Here is an 18,165-nt window from a genome sequence, read left to right as displayed (position 1 = left end):
TAGGGCTTTAAAGGTCAGCACCAACACTTTGAATTGTGCTCAGAAACGTACTGGGAGCCAATGTAGATCCTTTAGAACCTGTGTTATTGTTTGTTTGTTTGTTTGTTTGTTTGTTTGTTTTTCCCATGCTTATTTCCATGCTTATTACATACAAAAAAGAGGGAACAATACTGAAAAGGGGGTACAACTTAAGAGGGGAGGGGAAAGGAAATAAAATAAAATTCACACAATCTGTTATTAAGGTAAAAATTATGACAAAAAATTGTGATTACAATTTCATGTTACAATAAAAGTAAAAAATCTCATCTTTTATACCTGACTTCCCATTTATTCCTTAATTCTTTTTACATAAATTTGCTGCCATATCAAAATACTATTTTTATGTTAATATTTTCACAATTTATAAATGTTTCTATTTATATAAGCAATTAATAAAAAACTGCTGGGATCACTCAAAAGCTGCTACGGATTTTAACATGGTATAATTTTGTTTAAGATATGTTCTGAAGTCCTCCCATTTTGATACAAATTCAACAGAACCTGTGTTATGTGGTCCTGGCGGCCGCTCCCAGTCCCCAGTCTAGCTGCAGCGTTCTGGATTAGTTGTTGTTTCCGAGTCACCTTCCAAGGTAGCCCCACATAGAGCGCGTTGCAGTAGTCCAAGCGGGAGATAAACAGAGCATGCACCACTCTGGCAAGACAGTCTGCGGGCAGGGAGGGTCTCACCTGGCATAGACACAGAACTGACCTGCACCTCCATGGACAGCTGTGAGTCCAAAATGACCCCCAGGCTGCGCACCTGGTCCTTCAGGGTCACAGTTACCTCATTCAGAACCAGGGAGTCCCCCACACCTGCCCACCCCGTCCCCCAAAAACAGTACTTTTGTCAGGATTCAACCTCAATCTGTTAGCCACCACCCATTAAGTGCCATTCCCTCTGCTTCTGGTGCTCAGGCTGAGAGTGCTGAACATTTTGAAGTCAAAACAGGTTATTTGAACCCTGGTCTCTCCTGGCTCCTAACTGGACACTCTGACTACTACCCCATACTGTTCCAGTTCAGTAAGATCCAGAAGGCCAAAGGGGTATCCAAATCCCCCCTTAACACACAACTTCATACTCCTACTTCAAATATCTTAAAGGCTATCCCATGGATTAGCTTGTTTTCTCCTGCTCTGGAGGGCAGGACTTGAACCCATGGCTTGAAGTTACAAGGAAGAAGATTTTGACTAAAAGTCAGGAAGAAATTTCTGTTGGCAAGAGCTGTTTGACTGTGGAATGGTGCTGGGTGCTCTCTCACTAGAGGTTTTTTAACAGAGGCTGGATGGCCATCTGTCATGAATGCTTTAGTTGAGATACCCGCATTGCAGGGGGTTGGACTAGATGACCAGACCCTCCAAGTGTCCCTATTTTCCAGCGGCGTCCCTGATTTAGAGGTGTCCCAGTTTCTGATTTGATCCTTGAATGTCCCAGTTTTCCTTAGGATACATAGCTGTCAACGTTTCCCTTTTTTAAAGGGAAATTCCCTTATTCCGAATAGGATTCCTCACAAGAAAAGGGAAAAGTTGACAGCTACCGGTATGTTAGGATATATCTATTTTCATAGGAGACATGTTGAAGGGTGTGGAGTTAAATCCCGACCTGTCTGCAGGCAATCCTATATAGGGAAGTTTTTTTTAAATGTTTAATGTTTTATTATGTTTTGGAAGCTGCCCAGAGTGACTGGGACAACCCTATCAGATGTGTGGGGTATAAATAGTGAAATTATCATTATGGAATGGGATGTCCCTATTTTCACCGGTGAAATGTTGGAGGGTATGGATGAGGTCCCTTCCAGCTCTAGTAAGGCAAATTACCATGTTCCTGCTTGCTAGCTTTGCAAGAGCTGGTTGGCCGGTGGACCATGGGCTAAATGGGCCTGATCCTGCGGGGCTCTCCTTAGCTTTTAGCTTAACCTTTGAAAGATTGGCTGATTGGATTTCTACCCAGCCGTTCCTCCAATAAGCTCAAGGCTGCATTCCAGCTTTCTCATGCTCGCATTTCCGCCTTACCTTGTCAGGTAGGCCCACTCTCAGAGTGCCCATGCAGTCTCATGCAATGCCTACGAAGAAGTAAACCCTGCTGGGGTCAATGGGGCTTATTCCCTGTTTTATGTGGCAACCCCACACTTTGCTGCTGTCTCCAGGAACAATCACCTGCCTGAAAAGACCTGGAGAGTGTCAGGAGTTCAGCCTACACTCAAGTAGGACCCTGGCAGAGACACATGCCCAACTGGCATGCCCAACTGTTCCCTCCCTCCTGGTCGATCGTTTGGGAGCTTCAAAAGCTTTCTTCAGCCCGAACATCACAGCGACTGATGCCAACAGACACCGGCACACTCAGGGATCCGCAGAGTCTTCGCAGTTCGCGTGACAGACCCCAGTAACTCAGCATTTTGGCTAATCTACTTTATTTACATATAAACATGCACAGAGCACTGCAACATGGCTCCCTCTCTCTCTAGCATCAGACAGCAAAGAGAGAAAAAACAAAGGACAATAGTCCCACTTCACGGAACACAGTAACACAAACATCCTGTCTCCGTCACTTCCCACTCTGTGGAGTCAAAACCTACACCGTCATGTAAAAGACAACAATCCCATGACTGCAATCACAGAGCAGGAATTCTAACAGAGAGACGTTGCCAGACAGTGTAGGCATTCTTAGCCAAATGAGCGTATGGTCTGACTCGATGTAAAGGCAGCTGGAGTTGGATGCAGCCTCTAATCTAGAGGAAATCACAGGGTCTGAATTAAACCAAATCGTAGAGTTGGAAGGGACATCGAGGGTCATCTAGTCCAACCCCCTGCAATGTTGGAATCTTTTGCCCAACATGGGCTTTGAACCCACAACCCTGGGATTAAGAGTCTCTTCCTCTACCGGCTGAGCTCTTCCTTCCAGTGCAATTTGAGTTGGATATGCGTTCATACATGTCTCAGGTCAATCCCTGGCTAAGTGATTTGAGGATCGGGACCTAAGGCAGCATCTGTTGGGGGTTGGAGGGGCAGCTGAGTCAGGGTCTATTTAAAGGGTGGGGTGGGGTGTGCCGCTTAATTGAATCCAAGTTTGTCCCCATTGCTCTCCATGCAATGGAGCAGAAGGAATCAAGGAGTCCGACGCAGGTAAGTTTACCTGCATCAAACTGCGTGTTCCAGTAAGGAAGGGAAATTGTTCAGCTCTTAAGACTTTCCGAATTCATCGTTTTTTGGCTTCCAGGGGGAAGGCTTGGAGCAGCAAGGGGTGGGGGGAAGTTCCTCCATTTATTTAGCATTTATTTTAATTTCTACTTGCATTTATTTCATACTGCATTGATTTTGGGAGGCTTTTTTGACTTTTCTTTCAAAGACCTCCTTGGGAGAATGGTTGTATCATTCTGCAAGCCATTCGCCTCTTTCTCCTGAGAACCAAGATGGCTCAGTCAGTGGAGCATGAGACACTTAATCTCAGGGCTGTGGGTTTGAGCCCCAAGTTGGGCAAAATATGGCACTCCCTGACCCTCGGGGTCCCTTCCGACTTTATGCCTCTGTTTTTCTGTGGTTCCTGTAAATTGCTTGAATTGTGCGTTTTGCATTGGCTTCCTCAACCTCAGCCCTCCAGATGCTTTTAGCCTACAACTCCCATGATCCTTAGCTAGCAGCAGCAGTGGTCAGGGATGCTGGGAATTGTAGTCTCAAAACATCTGGAGGGCCGAGGTGGAGGAAGCCTGCATTATTGCATCCTTGCAGCAAACCTGGGAGGTAATATGTTACTGTTCTCACCTGTGCACCTGAGAAAAGCTCAGTGTGAGGGTATAATAAGGAAGCGTATATCCCGGCCCCAACAACCCTGTGAGGAAGGCGAGGCAGAGAGAGAAAATGAGAGAGCAAGAGGCCATGATTGATCCAAGGTCACCCAGTGAGCTTTGTGGCAGAGTGGATTTGAACCCAGGTCCCGGCCTGAGACATGAACCGTGAACCTTTGTGTTTGATCTAGTTTTTTGGGATCTAAATTAATGGTTATTAGCCTGAGTAGCACCGAGTTGGAAACAAAAGGGGAATGTAAATGGGTAAAATTGATGGTAATTGCAGCCAGATGGGTTATAGCGAGTAATTGGAAAAATGCAGAAGAGCTAGGGGTGAACCAATGGAGGGAAAAACTGAAAAATATTATAATTTAACTGTGAAGATACACAAAATGAAAGGGTTTAAGGTCAGTGAGGAGGAGGATTTGAGAAGATTTTGGTTTGAGAAGATACTGAATTATTTGGGTAGGTTTGAACAATTTGGGGCAATTAAAATGTTAAAAGTTAAATAAACCTTGTGGAGGGAGGAGTGTTAATGTATATAGAATTGTACATATGGTCTATTTGAATGTTATTATTGATTATGTATACCCAATGTATCAGACGCCTGGGAGGTTTCACTGCTGGGTTTTGGTTGTTGGTTAAAAATTTTTAAAAAATTAATTTTTTTTGTTAGACAGAGCACTACTGTACTTGGGTACAGCAACCAGGAGTTATACAGCAAGTTACTTCAAAGGGTTTTATTTTGGAGGGGCGGAAGTCCTGTGGCCGATATCTGTGCATGCATGTCTCTATGGGGAAATTTTGGTGGGTTGGTACTGAGGGCATTTCCAACACCCTCTTTCCCCAGCCCTGTCTCCCTGGTTTCCTGGAAGCAAGGGCTCAGGGCTTGGGCTTAGAGGCTGTTCCTTCAACAACACACCTGCGAGGTGCAAAAGAAGCTTTTTTCTTTTTTTAATAGTTGTGTATTCACTGATGCAACAAGGACAGGTGCAGGAGATGATGATGATGATTAAAATTTGTATACCACCCTATACCTGCAGGTCTCAGGGCGCTTCACAGGATAAAATCACAATATAAAAACACAAAATACATAAGACAAAAACAACCCAATAATCCTCTCCAACACATTTTGAAAGGGCATTGGGTTTCTTGCACCCTGTTTAAAATCTTGTGGGACAGTATGTGCTCCCCCTCCCTAACTAACTTGGCAAATTGGGCTCTCTTCCTATAGACTTCCGTGCCACAGACAGTCTGGTTTGTAAGAAGCCCTTGTCGTCTGCTGGCGTATCTGGTAAGTCACAGTCGGGGTGGGTTTGTGGATTGGGCCTTTTTAGGGTGTCGGGGTGCTTGCCGGTCTCCCCAAGTCTGGTCCCTGGGGGTGGCAAGGAATCCAGCAGCAGGGAAGGGCTGCTTGTGGGCTTCCTGGTTTACATGGCTGTCCCCTGTTGGAGGCAGGATGCTAGGCTAGAAGATGAAAAACTATTGAGATGCTCTTAATATTACTCCGCAGGGTTTGAGGTGGTTAGGAATTCGTCAAATTGGGGCAGAATAAAAGAGCATCTTTTAGGAATTGCAAATTGGCAAAATGAATTGGAGAGGTGCGAAAAGGGAACTTTTCACTTGTTCTCTTGCCGCACCAGGACATGGCAAGTTGTTTTTCACAGAGTCTTGACATCTTCGGTTCGCCAGCCCTAGATGACAAGCTTTTCCAGGAGGTGGGGGCCACTTTAGCTTCTGGGGCGCTAGTAGACTGCCTGACATAAGTTGGAGAGGAGGCCTTGAAATAGTCCTCTAAGCTTTCTTAGAGAATAGAACCTGCCTAGTCAGGGGCAGTCTACCTGCTGAATGTGAAGGGGGACGCGAAGGACTTTTCTGTAGGCTTCCCAGAGGCATCCCAAAGGTGGCTCGATAGATCTGAAATATATCCCTTTAAGCTTGAATTTGTTTTTATTCTGGGTTGTCTTATTTGATGTTTTAATGTGTTGTAAACACTGTGGGTTAAACCAGAGCCCAGGACTTGCCGATCAGAAGATCGGTGGTTCGAATCCCCGCAACGGGGTGAGCTCCTGTTGCTCGGTCCCTGCTCCTGTCCACCTAGCAGTTCGAAAGCACGTCAAAGTGCAAGTAGATAAATAGGTACCGCTCCAGCGGGAAGGTGAACGGCGTTTCCGTGCACTGCTCTGATTCGCCAGAAGCGGCTTAGTCCTGCCGGCCACATGACCTGGAAGCTGTACGCCGGCTCCCTCGGCCAATAAAGCGAGATGAGCGCTGCAACCCCAGAGTCGTCCGCGACTGGACCTAATGGTCAGGGGTCCCTTTACCTTTAAACTGCTTTGAGATTTGTTCTTTAAAATGTAAAGTGGTATAGAAATGGAAATAATAATAATACGCAGCACTGGTGAAACCTCAACAGCCAAATCTCCCAGTGTTTATTCCTTTCACCTCTTAGGATCCACTGCTGAGGTTCAGATTTATGTTTTATTCTCCCTATATATCCCATCCTACATGCCAATGTTTGCTACGAAAGTCTGCGACTGGTGTATGTCTCTAAATCGTTTCCTTTGCTCTTGGCTGCTCAGTTCCAGTTCCTTCGCAAATTCTTCCCCTGGGCTCGCCTCGCCATCCCTGCGGGGACTGCCACGGCCAAAGGATCCCTGGCACAGTCTCCAGACCGACCCGTGCGCCACGCCAAGAAGCGGCTGGGAACCATAGCGCATGTCATCCTTGCCTTTGCTCCTCTGAGGTTCCAGCGTGCTTTCGGATATCTGACCGTCATGGAACGGGATTTGGTCCCCAAAGGTGAGACCCGGGGGCAGGGGCAAAGGAAAGGGCAGGCGTCGCTACGCAGGGCTCATATTTACGGGACCGCCTCTCCTGGTCTGCCCGGCAGAGGACCTTAAGGTCCATGAATAATCATAGTTTAGAGGTCCCAGGCCCTAAGGAAGTCAGACTATCCTCCACCAGAGCCAGGGCCTTTTCAGTGATGGCTCCGACCTGGTGGAAGGCTCTGTCCCATGAGACCAGGGCCCTGCAGGATTTAACCTCCTTCCGTCGGGCCTGTAAGACAGAGCTATTCCGCCTGGCCTTTAATTTGAATTCAGCCTGATCTTTTATTCCCATTCCTTCCCTCCCCTTCCCCTTTTTATGAAGATTCCCCGCTCTGGGACCCCACAGCTAATTCTCCCCTGGCCGCCTCGCTGGCTCAAGTAGGACCAATTCAGCCAGCTAGCCCTGGGGATTATCTGATTGATTTTTGATTTTTTAAAAATTGTTATTCATGTTTTTATACTGCATTTTATGCTGCTGCTGTTATGTAAATTTGTTGTTAGCTGCCCTTAGCCCGGTTTTTGAACCGGGAAGGGCGGGGTATAATTATTATTAGTAGTAGTAGTAGTATTAGTATTAGTATTAGTATTAGTATTATTTTATTTATTTAATTAATTTCATGTGCATTTTTTTACACTCCCCCCCCATTTTGTGGCATTTCTCTTCCACCTTTCCTTCAAGCAGCTTCTCCCCCCCCCCTCCTCATTTAATCCCCACAACAAACCTGTGAGTTAGGTTACGCTGAGAGGTCACCCAGTCCCAGTGAGCTTCATAGCCGAGTGGGAGGATTTGAACCCTGGTCTCCCAGGGCCAGCACTCAAACCAGGGCACCACCCTGGCTCACGCCTGCTTTTCTGGATCTCCTCTTACTGTTCAAAAGCATAGAGTTGTAAGGGACCCTGTGGATTACCTAGTGGTCCAACCCCCTGCGATGCAGGAAGAGGCAGCTGCTCCACCTGAGGATCGAACCTGCAACCTTGGCAAGACCTCTGCAGGTGGTTTTGTTTTTGTCTGTTTTTAATCTTGCTGCTCCTCCTGCAGAGACACTGAACGCCCCCGTCCACCCATCGGGCAAAGGGAACAAAAGGAAAAAGGATGATGTTACTCTAGAGGAGGAGCTCTGCTGGGCTGAGCTTCTCCAGAAAGAATTACCGGATGAAGATGATCCCGAGGACCCGACTTATGAGGTACCTCTGGGACTTGGGAGCACATTGTTAACGCAAGCAAGTTGTTTTCCTCACAGCCATCCAAACGTCGGCCCTTGACTTATTTTGGATTTCATCCGGATCTCCCCTTACCACAGATAAATCCCATAAGTTGCTCCTTGCTTTATTTTTCCTTTAAGACATATAATTATAGAATTGTAGAGTTTGGAAGGGAGACCCAGGGGTCATCTAGTCCAACCCCCTGCAATGCATTTTTCCCCAATAATAATAATTTATTATTTGTACCCGCCCATTTGGCTGGGTTTCCCCAGCCACTCTGGGCAGCTTCCAACAAAGTATTAAAATACAGTGGTCTGTTAAACATTAAAAGCTTACCTGAGCAGGGCTGCCTTCAGATGTCTTCTAAATGTCAGGTAGTTGTTTATCTCTTTGACATCTGGTGGGAGGGCGTTCCACAGGGCAGGCGCCACTACCAAGAAGGCCCTCTGCCTGGTTCCCTGTAGCTTGGCTTCTCGCAGCGAAGGAACCTCCAGAAGGCCCTCGGCGCTGGACCTCAGTGTCTGGGCAGAACAATGGGGGTGGAGACGCTCCTTCAGGTATACTGGACCGAGGCCGTTTAGGGCTTTAAAGGTCAACACCAACACTTTGAATTGTGCTGGAAACGTACTGGGAGCCAGTGAAGGTCTTTCAAAACCGGTGTTATGTGGTCTTGGTGGCCGCCCCCAGTCACCAGTCTAGCTGCCACATTCTGGATTAGTTGTAGTTCCCAGGTCACCTTCAAAGGTAGCCCCACGTAGAGTGCATTGCAGTAGTCCAAGCAGGAGATAACCAGAGCATGCACCACTCTGGCGAGACAGTCTGCGGGCAGGTAGGGTCTCATCCTGCGTACCAGATGGAGCTGATATACAGCTGCCCTGGACACAGAATTAACCTGCGCCTCCATGGACAGCTGTGAGTCCAAAATGACTCCCAGGCTGTGCACCTGGTCCTTCAGGGGCACAGTTGCCCCATTCAGGACCAGGGAGTCCCCCACACCTGCCCGCCCCCCTGTCCCACACCTGCCCGCCCCCCTGTCCCCCAAAAACAGTACTTCTGTCTTGTCAGGATTCAACCTCAATCTGTTAGCCGCCATCCATCCTCCAACCGCCTCCAGGCACTCACACAGGACCTTCACCGCCCTCACTGGTTCTGATTTGAAAGAGAGGTAGAGCTGGGTATCATCCGCATACTGATGGACACCCAGCCCAAACCTCCTGATGATCTCTCCCAGCGGCTTCATATAGATGTTAAAAAGCATCCAATCACACCATACGAATCCTGATTGACTCGGTTTGTTAGAGTATGGTTCTGTTAACGCTTAAGTTTCCGGTTCGATACCCGTAAGGGACAGCTGCATATTACTGCATAATGGGGTTGGACTAGATGATTCCAACCCCATGATTTTACAAGTTCTTTGAGTTCTGTGATACCATTTACAACAGCTGCGGTTCCCCCTCACAAAGAATTGTGGGAGTTGTAGTTTAAGGGTGTTGAGAGTTGTTAGAGAGCTCCCATTCCCCTCACAGAGCTACAATTCAATTCAATTTTTAATTTGCATACTGTCTTTCTGTATACACAAGTAGTTTACAAGCTGAAGAAACAACAAAGATCACACACGCCATAATAATCTGATCCGAAACAAAACAAAAAAAGTCGTAATAAAAACATAACTTTAAAATAAACAACTTATTTCAAAGAAAGCAAGACTCCATTATCGTGTAATGGTACACAATGAAGTTAAATATCAGCAAACAATAATTAAATTGAAATTCACTCTCAACAATTACAATAAAAAAACTAAACTGTTACAAAAAAATTAAAAAACTAAACTAGGAACAATAAAAAACAGCAGGCCCCAATGCCTAAACTCCCACCATGCATACAAAACCATGTAAAAGTGTCAAACTGAGAAACAAATCTATAAAATTTTTGTTTTTTAAATGGGACTTAAAATGGGCCTACAGTTCCCAGAGTTTGGCGCGAAGAGTGATGGATTGATTGACTGAACAGCCACTGATCAGCCCCTTCTCTGTCTCTCCTTCCCAGTTTACCGTCTCTGAGACGGACAGCGAAGAATACAAATCTCAGAACGACACCGATGTCAATTTGGAGGTGGAGGAGAAAGATGGATTCTTGATGCTGAAGGAAGACCCAGCTCAGCAGGTTACGAAAGATGATTTGCCCTGGAGGAGGCAGTGAGGGGGAAAGAAAGGGCCCTCTTCACGTCCTCAGAGGTGCTCTTGACATCTTGCCAATGCAGAAAGAAGACATGTTTCTTCTTATGGCTTAGACTTAAAGATGGGTGGGGGCCACATTCTGCTTTTCTGGATGAGACAAGGAGGCTGTCACACAGCACAGCGTTAACATGTGGAACTCACTGCCTCAAGATGTCCTGCTAAGTTTGCTTAAGGCTTAATACCAATACATAACAGATTTTTTTGTTTGTTTTCCTAGCTTCCCACTCCATTTTCCACTGTGTTTTTTAATTTCTCCCCCTTGCTGCACCCTGTCTTCTCTCTCTCCTATCTTAACCATCATACAATGATCTCTAATTCCTTCTGTTGCTTGGAGTTCGAATCCTGACCGCAGAGCGCAGCTTCCTTCACAGTCCAGCTTCTCTCTCTCTGTGTGTGTTTGTAGGAGGCTCCAGGGAAGGAAATTGGGGCTGGGGAGGAAGCCCTGGACCCCCGCTGCTCCGGGGACGGGAGTGAGCAGCCAGACGAGGAGGTGCCTGACAGTAGCGGGGACAACCCGGGTGCGAATCCCACCAGCCCTGCTCCACCAGAGAGCACAATGCTCCTGCCGTCCCGCGACCCCAGTGCTGAGATGACCTCCAGTGACAACTCCCAAGACCAATGGGTGAATGTGAGCGGAGGTGAGCGTTACAGAATCATAGGATTGCAGAGAGGGAAGGGACCCTCGAGGGTCATCTAGCCCAACCCGCTGCAGTGCAGGAATGGCGGCTAACAGAAGGCCACCCAACCTCTGTTTCGAAACCTCCAAGGAAGGGGAGGCTCCACTGTCAGCAGCTCTTACCCCTGTGTTGCAATACAGAATAATCTGCTCAAATGCAGCCGCAACACATGGCTAATAAGTATGGCAAATGTACAGGTGAAACTTGAAAAATTAGAATATCGTGGAAAAATTCGTTTATTTCAATAATTCAACTTCTCCATGATTGTGCTTTCTACTGGACCAGGCTGAGAGACCATTTAAAGGCTCAGGAACCCATTGCAGGTGTTACGGATTGACCTTTTCACAATATTCTAATTTTCTGATATTGTTAATTTGGGGTTTTCATCAGCCGTACACCATAATCATCACAATTATAACAAATAAAGGCTTGACATATCTCGCTTTGCATGTCATGAGTCTATCTCATATATTAGTTTCACCTTTTAAGTTGAATTACTGAAATAAATGAACTTTTCCACGATATTCTAATTTTTCAAGTTTCACCTGTATTATTAGTAGTAGTTAGAATATAATCCAAAATTTACAATTCATAAACGTCATCTATGATGTGTGTATAAGTCCATGAACAAGAAATTGTTAACGTAATAAATTGCTGTCAGGGAACACCACAACGCAGGCAGAATTATTTCTTGTTTATGGACTTATACATACATTATAGATGACGTTTATGATTTGTAAATTTTGGATTATATTCTAACTAATAATAATAATAATAATACATTTGCCATACTTATTTGCCATGTGTTATGGTTGTATTTGAGCAGAGAGTTCTTAAGATCAGAAAGCTCTTATTTACTTGAGGGCATAGTGCATCACTAGAACAGCTGCCAAATCCAATTCCATAACTCTGCATCTGTTTGGATAATATTAGATATTTTCCAAATAGTTATTTCTAACACAGTTGCATAACTGTTGTTTTTTCACCTGCTGCGTTTTGTATAAATGAGGTCCAACTTCCGTTAGACTTGTCTGCGTCTATCAGCAAATCCGCTTAGAAGCGGCAAGTTCAGTCGGGATTTCAGTCCATTGAATCAATGGAGTGAAATAAATGCATTTGTCGTTCCAACGCAGCAAGGTAAGCAATAATTTTTTATTTATACCCCGCCCTTCCCAGTTCAGAAAACCAGGCTCAGGGCGGCTAACAACAAATTTAAAACACTTAATTGATGCAACAAAAAACAGCATAAAATACAGTATAAAATGTGAATAACAATAAATTCAGAATTCAAAAATTAATTTAGGGGGGAAATCCATCCAATAAACATTAGATGATAACCAGGGCTAGCTGGCTAAATTAGTCCTATTTGGGCCAGTGAGGAGACCAGGGGAGAATTAGCTGTGGGATCCCAGAGCGGGGAATCTTCGTAAAAAGGGGAGGGGGGAAGGAAGGGGAATAAAAGATTAGGCTAAGTTCAAATTGAAAGCCAGGAGGAATAGCTCTGTCTTACAGGCCCTGCAGAAGGAGGTTAAATCCTGCAGGGCCCTGGTCTCCTGGGACAGAGCATTCCACCAGGTCGGAGCCATCACTGAGAAGGCCCTGGCCCTGCTGGAGGAGAATCTGACTTCCTTAGGGCTCGGGACCTCTAAACTATGGTTATTCATGGCCCTTAAGGTCCTCTGCGGGGCAGACCAGGAGAGGCGGTCCCGTAAAGACGAGTAAATACATGGAGAATCCATTCACGTAGTCAGAATGTTTAGTTGGAATTTCCTTTCTAGGGGGCTCCTGCAGAGGTCCTGATCCAACATTCTGCCTAGGAATTTCCATGATTTGCAAGTTGTTTTTAAAATACTTTTTCATTGTTGTAGCCTGTCCTGGAACCTTAGGGCAAAAGGCCTGCACTTATATAGCAACTAATAATAATTAATATTACTTACTAGGTCTTGCAGCTGCTACTATTCTTATTAGTAAGGATATTGAATAATAAAAATGGGTTATGCTAGGGGCTCAATGAACTCGACAGGCTGAGTCTCCGGGAAGCAAAGAATCCGCAAATGAAATTGTGGTGGTCCAGGCGCTCCCTCTTGTGGCAGAACAGCAATACTACAACCTGCTGACCTGGAGGGGATCTTGTACATTTTCTTAGCTGTGGGGGGAGAGAGGTCGCATTCTGGAGGAATGTCATGGGTGCACAGCACGGGTGCCATTTATTTGACCAAATTTATACCCCACTGCATTGCAAGAGAACCTTCCGAGCTGTTTGCAGAAACAAAACAATTAGGGGTTTTTTAAAGTTATAAAAACTGGTATTTGAAATATTCCAAAGGTTGACTTTTCAACTTTGCCCTTAAAAAAAGAAAAGGGAAAGCAGCTGTTTTGGACTACAACTCCCATCATCCCTTTCTAGCAGGACCCAGTGGTGGGGATGATGGGAACTGTAGTCCAAAAACAGCTGGAGACTCAAGTTTGGGAAACCCTGATCTAGAAAGTTTGTGTGTGGTATGACTGTCATCACAATCCCCTCCCTGCCCCCCCAAAAAAATCTGCAAAGACAGGATGCTGGGCGAGATGGGCCTCCTTTAAGTCGGATCCTGCAGCCAGGCTCTTCTTGGTTCCTTATATCCCCTCTATGGAACCTCCATGGACAAAGCTAGTCTACCTTAGGATGGAGAACAAGAGTGGGAGGGGCTACTGCTCTCCACATCCTGCTTGTGGGGTCTTCCCCGTTTGGGACATCTGATTGGCTACCGGAAAAAAATAGGGGGGGGTGAGAAAAAATGAAGAGAAAATGAGAATTTAAAAAGGATTTTTAAAGAGGAAAGAAGAGTCAAAAAGCATAAAAAGAAATGGAATCAGGTTTGTTACATCCCTCTCATCTTAACAATGAAACTACAAATCACTCATAAAAATATAAAAAATGTAGAAGGTGCCAGTCCTCGTGGTTCTGGCTGATTTCAATAGGAAACCTCGGAAGCTGCCTTTATAAAGAGCTGGTCCATTGATCTATCTAGCTACCGTATTTTTGCGTGTATAACATGCCCCCGTGTATAAGACAACCCCTATTTTTTGAGACTCCAAATTTAGGAAATGGGGGGAGATTGGCCAGAGTTGTTGAACTTTTTGGGGGGAGGGTTGCCGATAATCGCTCACCCGCCTGACCGCCGCTGACAATCACACGCCTCAACAAAGCCACCCATCGCCTGCCCACTCGCCACCAGCAACTGCCAATCACCCGCCCAATCACCAATTACAATCTCCTGCTCACGACTGCTGCCAATCACATGTCCCCCCTGCACTATCCGTGTATAAGACGACCCCCAATTTTTAACAGTAATTTATAATAAAAAACCCCTCGTCTTATAAACAGAAAAATACGGTAAGTGTTGTCAACACTGACTGGCAGACTCTCTTTGGGGGGGGGGGTTCTGGCAGGGGATATTTCCTTCCCTTCCGCAGTTGCCAGGGGTTGAACTTTGGGCTCGTTTAACAATCCATGACCTTTTTAACTGGGGAGGGGGGTGTTGGTACGGTTTCATTTATTACTACATTATGTATTTTTTTGGTGGTTTATGTTGTAAAACACCCATGTGATCTTTGGAAGAAAGGAGGCATATAAATTTAATTCTGCATGCCCTATCGCTGAGCAACCGAAACGCCTTTTAAAAATTTGGAATACTGCAAGTTGTTTTCCTTGGGTGTGTGCTGTGCTCACTGCTGATTAGTTTTCCCCCTGGATTGACAACTAATTCCACACACAGAGAGACACACACACACACACACCCCGGAATTGAGAATTTACTTATGTTCCCCTTCCCTAGAATAACAGCAACTGTCTCATCTCCTGGCTGAGACTGGCACTGCAACATAGCGAGGTGAAACTTTCCGACGGTCTGCCGCCTTCTAGCAACCGGATGCCCTCTTTTTGATACGGAAATGTCTTCTCTCTTTGGAATTTGCAATAAAGCCTTACTTTTTCACACTGAAGTGTTTGACTGCTCCTGTCTGACCGACTCTGTCTTTCTGTAGGAATAATAATAATAATAATAATAATAATAATAATAATAATAATAATTTGTTATTTGTACCCCGCTCATCTGGCTGGGTTTCCCCAGCCACTCTGGGCGGCTTCCAACAAGGATTAAAAATACATCAAAATGTCACACGTTAAGAACTGAAGGGCTGCCTTCAGGTGTCTTCTAAATGTCAGGTAGTTGTTTATTTCCTTGACATCTGTTGGGAGGGCGTTCCACAGGGCGGGCGCCACCACCGAGAAGGCCCTCTGCCTGGTTCCCTATAACCTCACTTCTTGCAGTGAGGGAACCGCTAGAAGACCCTCAGTGCTGGACCTCAGCGTCCGGGCAGAACGATGGGGGTGGAGACGCTCCTTCAGGTATACAGGACCGAGGCCGTTTAGGGCTTTAAAGGTCAACACCAGCACTTTGAATTGTGCTCGGAAACGTACTGGGAGCCAATGTAGGTCTTTCAAGACCAGTGTTATGTGGTCTCGGCGGCCGCCCCCAGTCACCAGTCTAGCTGCCGCATTCTGGATTAGTTGTAGTTTCCAGGTCACCTTCAAAGGTAGCCCCACGTAGAGTGCATTGCAGTAGTCCAAGCGGGAGATAACCAGAGAATGCACCACTCTGGTCAGACAGTCTGCGGGCAGGGAGTGTCTCATCCTGCGTACCAGATGGATCTGATAGACAGCTGCCCTGGACACAGAATTGACCTGCGCCTCCATGGACAGCTGTCAGTCCAAATGACTCCCAGGCTGTGCACCTGGTCCTTCAGGGACATAGTTACCCCATTCAGGACCAGGGAATCCCCCACACCCACCTGGTCTCCCAAAAACAGTACTTCTGTCTTGTCAGGATTGAACCTCAATCTGTTAGCCGCCATCCATCCTCCAACCGCCTCCAGACACTCACACAGGACCTTCACCGCCCTCACTGGTTCTGATTTAAAAGAGAGGTAGAGCTGGGTATCATCCACATACTGATGAACACCCAGCCCAAACCTCCTGATGATCTCTCCCAGTGGCTTCATATATATGTTAAAAAGCATGGGGGAGAGGACAGAACCCTGAGGCACCCCACAAGTGAGAGCCCAGGGGTCTGAACACTCATCCCCCACCACCACTTTCTGGAACAGAGGAAGATGCCTTCTACAGAGTTCAATACTGTCTACACTGGCTGGCAGCAGCACTCCAGCCTTTCAGGGAGGGGCTCTCCCATCCCTGCCTGGACATGCCGTTGGACATCCAACACAGGACCTTCTCAGGGCTTCTCCACGCTTACCTGTCCTCCATGCTTTCAAGGCCTGGGCAGAACCAGGATTTTATTTTGGTCTCACCTGTCCTCATCCCCTGTCTGGCTCCGTCCAGCAGATTTTAGCAGCTGTTTTAACTTACAACATACAGTAGTACCTTGGTTCTCAAACTTAATCTGTTCCAGGAGTCCATTTGACTCCCAAAACCGTTCAAAAACCAAGGTGCGGCTTCTGATTGGCTGCAGGAGCTTCCAACACATATAAAAACAATAAAACATGCGTTTTTTAAAAAACCACTTCCCTATACTGGGCTGCTTTCAGATGTCTTCTATATGTTATATAGTTACTTGACATCTCCTTTTAAAGTCATCTAGGTTGGTGACCTAGATCCATAGCTGTCAACTTACAGATTTGAAAATAAGGGACCAGCAGCCTCAAAAATAAGGGATCAGCAGCCAAAATAAGGGATTTTCGGAGCGCAGGTATGTTCGACTTCTGAGCCCCTCCGAGCCAAAGGCAGAAAGCCCAGCCAGCAGCCAAACGAAGCCTCAAGCGGTGGTTCCCACAGCGCAGCAACCCGGCAAAGGGGATGCAGCAAGGAAAACCACCGTCACCTCTCTGCTGGGAAGCGCTGAGCAAAGGCGAGTCCCCAGGCAAGCAGGGAGTGGGGAGAGAAGCTGCTTCCTTTGAAACCCGGGAAATTGAAGGGACATCGTCAATAAGGGACAGCAGCGGGACACGGCACTGGGATAAGGGACTGTCCCGCCAAATAAGGGACTGTTGACAGCTATGCCTAGATCACTGCCTTCTGTGGCAGGGAGTTCCAAAGTTTAGCCAGAAAGGTACTTTCTTTTTTCTGCCCTTACTCTCCCAACATTCTAGTGTTATGAGAGAGACTTCTCGCCCTCCACGTTCTCCAACCTAGGCATAATTTTTATAAACTCTGATTGTGTGGCCTCTTCCTCTCCTTCTCTCTAAACTAAAAAAAACCTGCTAGTTCTGCAACTTTTCCTTGTAAGGGAGCCTTTCCACCCCCTTGGTCATTTTGGGCTGCCCTGTTCTGAACCTGTGGAAGGAGAATAATAATGTAAACAAATAAGGAATGGGTCTCCTAGATGGGCTCCCTTTGTCTTCATCCTGCACCCGGACTTTTCTCAGCTTCTGCAATGTTCTGGCCTGTTTGGGATTTTTAAAGTGATGTTTTCATATGATGGGGAAGGAATGGACCTGACAGCTGCTGCAGGAACTATTTATTGCTAGTTGGTGGGTGGAAAGGAGGAATCTGGGTGACTCACGAGGGGTCAGTGTCTATTTCTAGAGGCCTGGGGGCTTGGCATCCTTGCGATGTTTACTACGGATGCATATAAATAGAAACCTCCTAACGGGATAAACTATGTGAGCAGTGTGTTCCCATAGCTCTGCTTCCAGGTCACAGGTCCATCGTCACGTCTCGGTTCGTCGTTGCAATTTGGCAGCACCCGCCATTTTTAATTTTTTTTAAAAAAATTATTAAATTTTTCAAAAAATAGAAATTAAAGAAAGAAAAACAAAGAACAATACATAACACTGTAAACACACTTATATACATGTTTTCCAAAATGAAAACTAATAAAAATAAAAAGAAAGAAAAGGAAAAATAAAAGATATAAAGTAAAAAGAAAAGAAAAAATACTTTTCATAAACTGGAATATTACAAAATTCTTGCTTCAAATACTGCAATATAGTTAAAATATTATAAAAAACTTCCAGCGCATTCGCCACACGTCTCTTAGTTGTCTTACTCGCATTTACATCTGTTCTTCAATCATTTCCCTTCCTTAGATTCTTTCATAATCCATCAAATCTTTATGTTCTCTGAACTCTTCACAAGGTTAGTCTAGACACAACCAAACTTTCGTATTTGAGCCCTGCTTGTATAAATAATCATTTAAACATTTCCATTGTTTCTGAATTAAATTATTTGACTTATACCTTATTAAATCCGTTAGTTTTGCTAACTCCAGCAGCACTCGCCATTTGGGGTGATCCTCACAGCAAGCCTGTGAGGTAGACCAGGCTGGGAGGCAGCAACTGACCGCAGGACTTGAACTTGGGTCACCCTGGTCCTGGTCTGACGCTCTAGCGTGGCATAACA

The 18,165-nt window shown here is 45.8% G+C and overlaps 1 protein-coding gene across 1 annotated transcript; it reads left to right on the top strand.

Annotated features, from left to right (window-relative positions):
* The first annotated feature begins 3,126 nt into the window (after positions 1-3,126).
* On the top strand, positions 3,127-10,952 carry LOC128405847 (uncharacterized). The gene is made up of 6 exons (XM_053372844.1): positions 3,127-3,159; positions 5,053-5,112; positions 6,401-6,620; positions 7,689-7,834; positions 9,899-10,015; positions 10,493-10,952. The coding sequence occupies exons 1-6, from the start codon at positions 3,127-3,129 to the stop codon at positions 10,784-10,786; spliced, it is 870 nt and encodes a 289-aa protein (XP_053228819.1). The 3' UTR covers positions 10,787-10,952.
* Positions 10,953-18,165: the final 7,213 nt, after the last annotated feature.

Source organism: Podarcis raffonei, chromosome 18 (genome assembly GCF_027172205.1).
Source record: "Podarcis raffonei isolate rPodRaf1 chromosome 18, rPodRaf1.pri, whole genome shotgun sequence".
Lineage (NCBI taxonomy): Eukaryota > Metazoa > Chordata > Lepidosauria > Squamata > Lacertidae > Podarcis > Podarcis raffonei.
Note: the sequence above shows the minus strand (reverse complement) of the source record. Positions and strands in the feature narration are given on the sequence as shown.

Coding starts and splice junctions, on each gene's coding strand:
- LOC128405847 (XM_053372844.1), top strand. CDS start 3,127: ATGGAGCAGAAGGAATCAAGGAGTCCGACGCAG. Junction 3,160..5,052: donor AATCAAGGAGTCCGACGCAG/GTAAGTTTACCT, acceptor CTCTTCCTATAG/ACTTCCGTGCCACAGACAGT. Junction 7,835..9,898: donor CCGAGGACCCGACTTATGAG/GTACCTCTGGGA, acceptor TCTCCTTCCCAG/TTTACCGTCTCTGAGACGGA.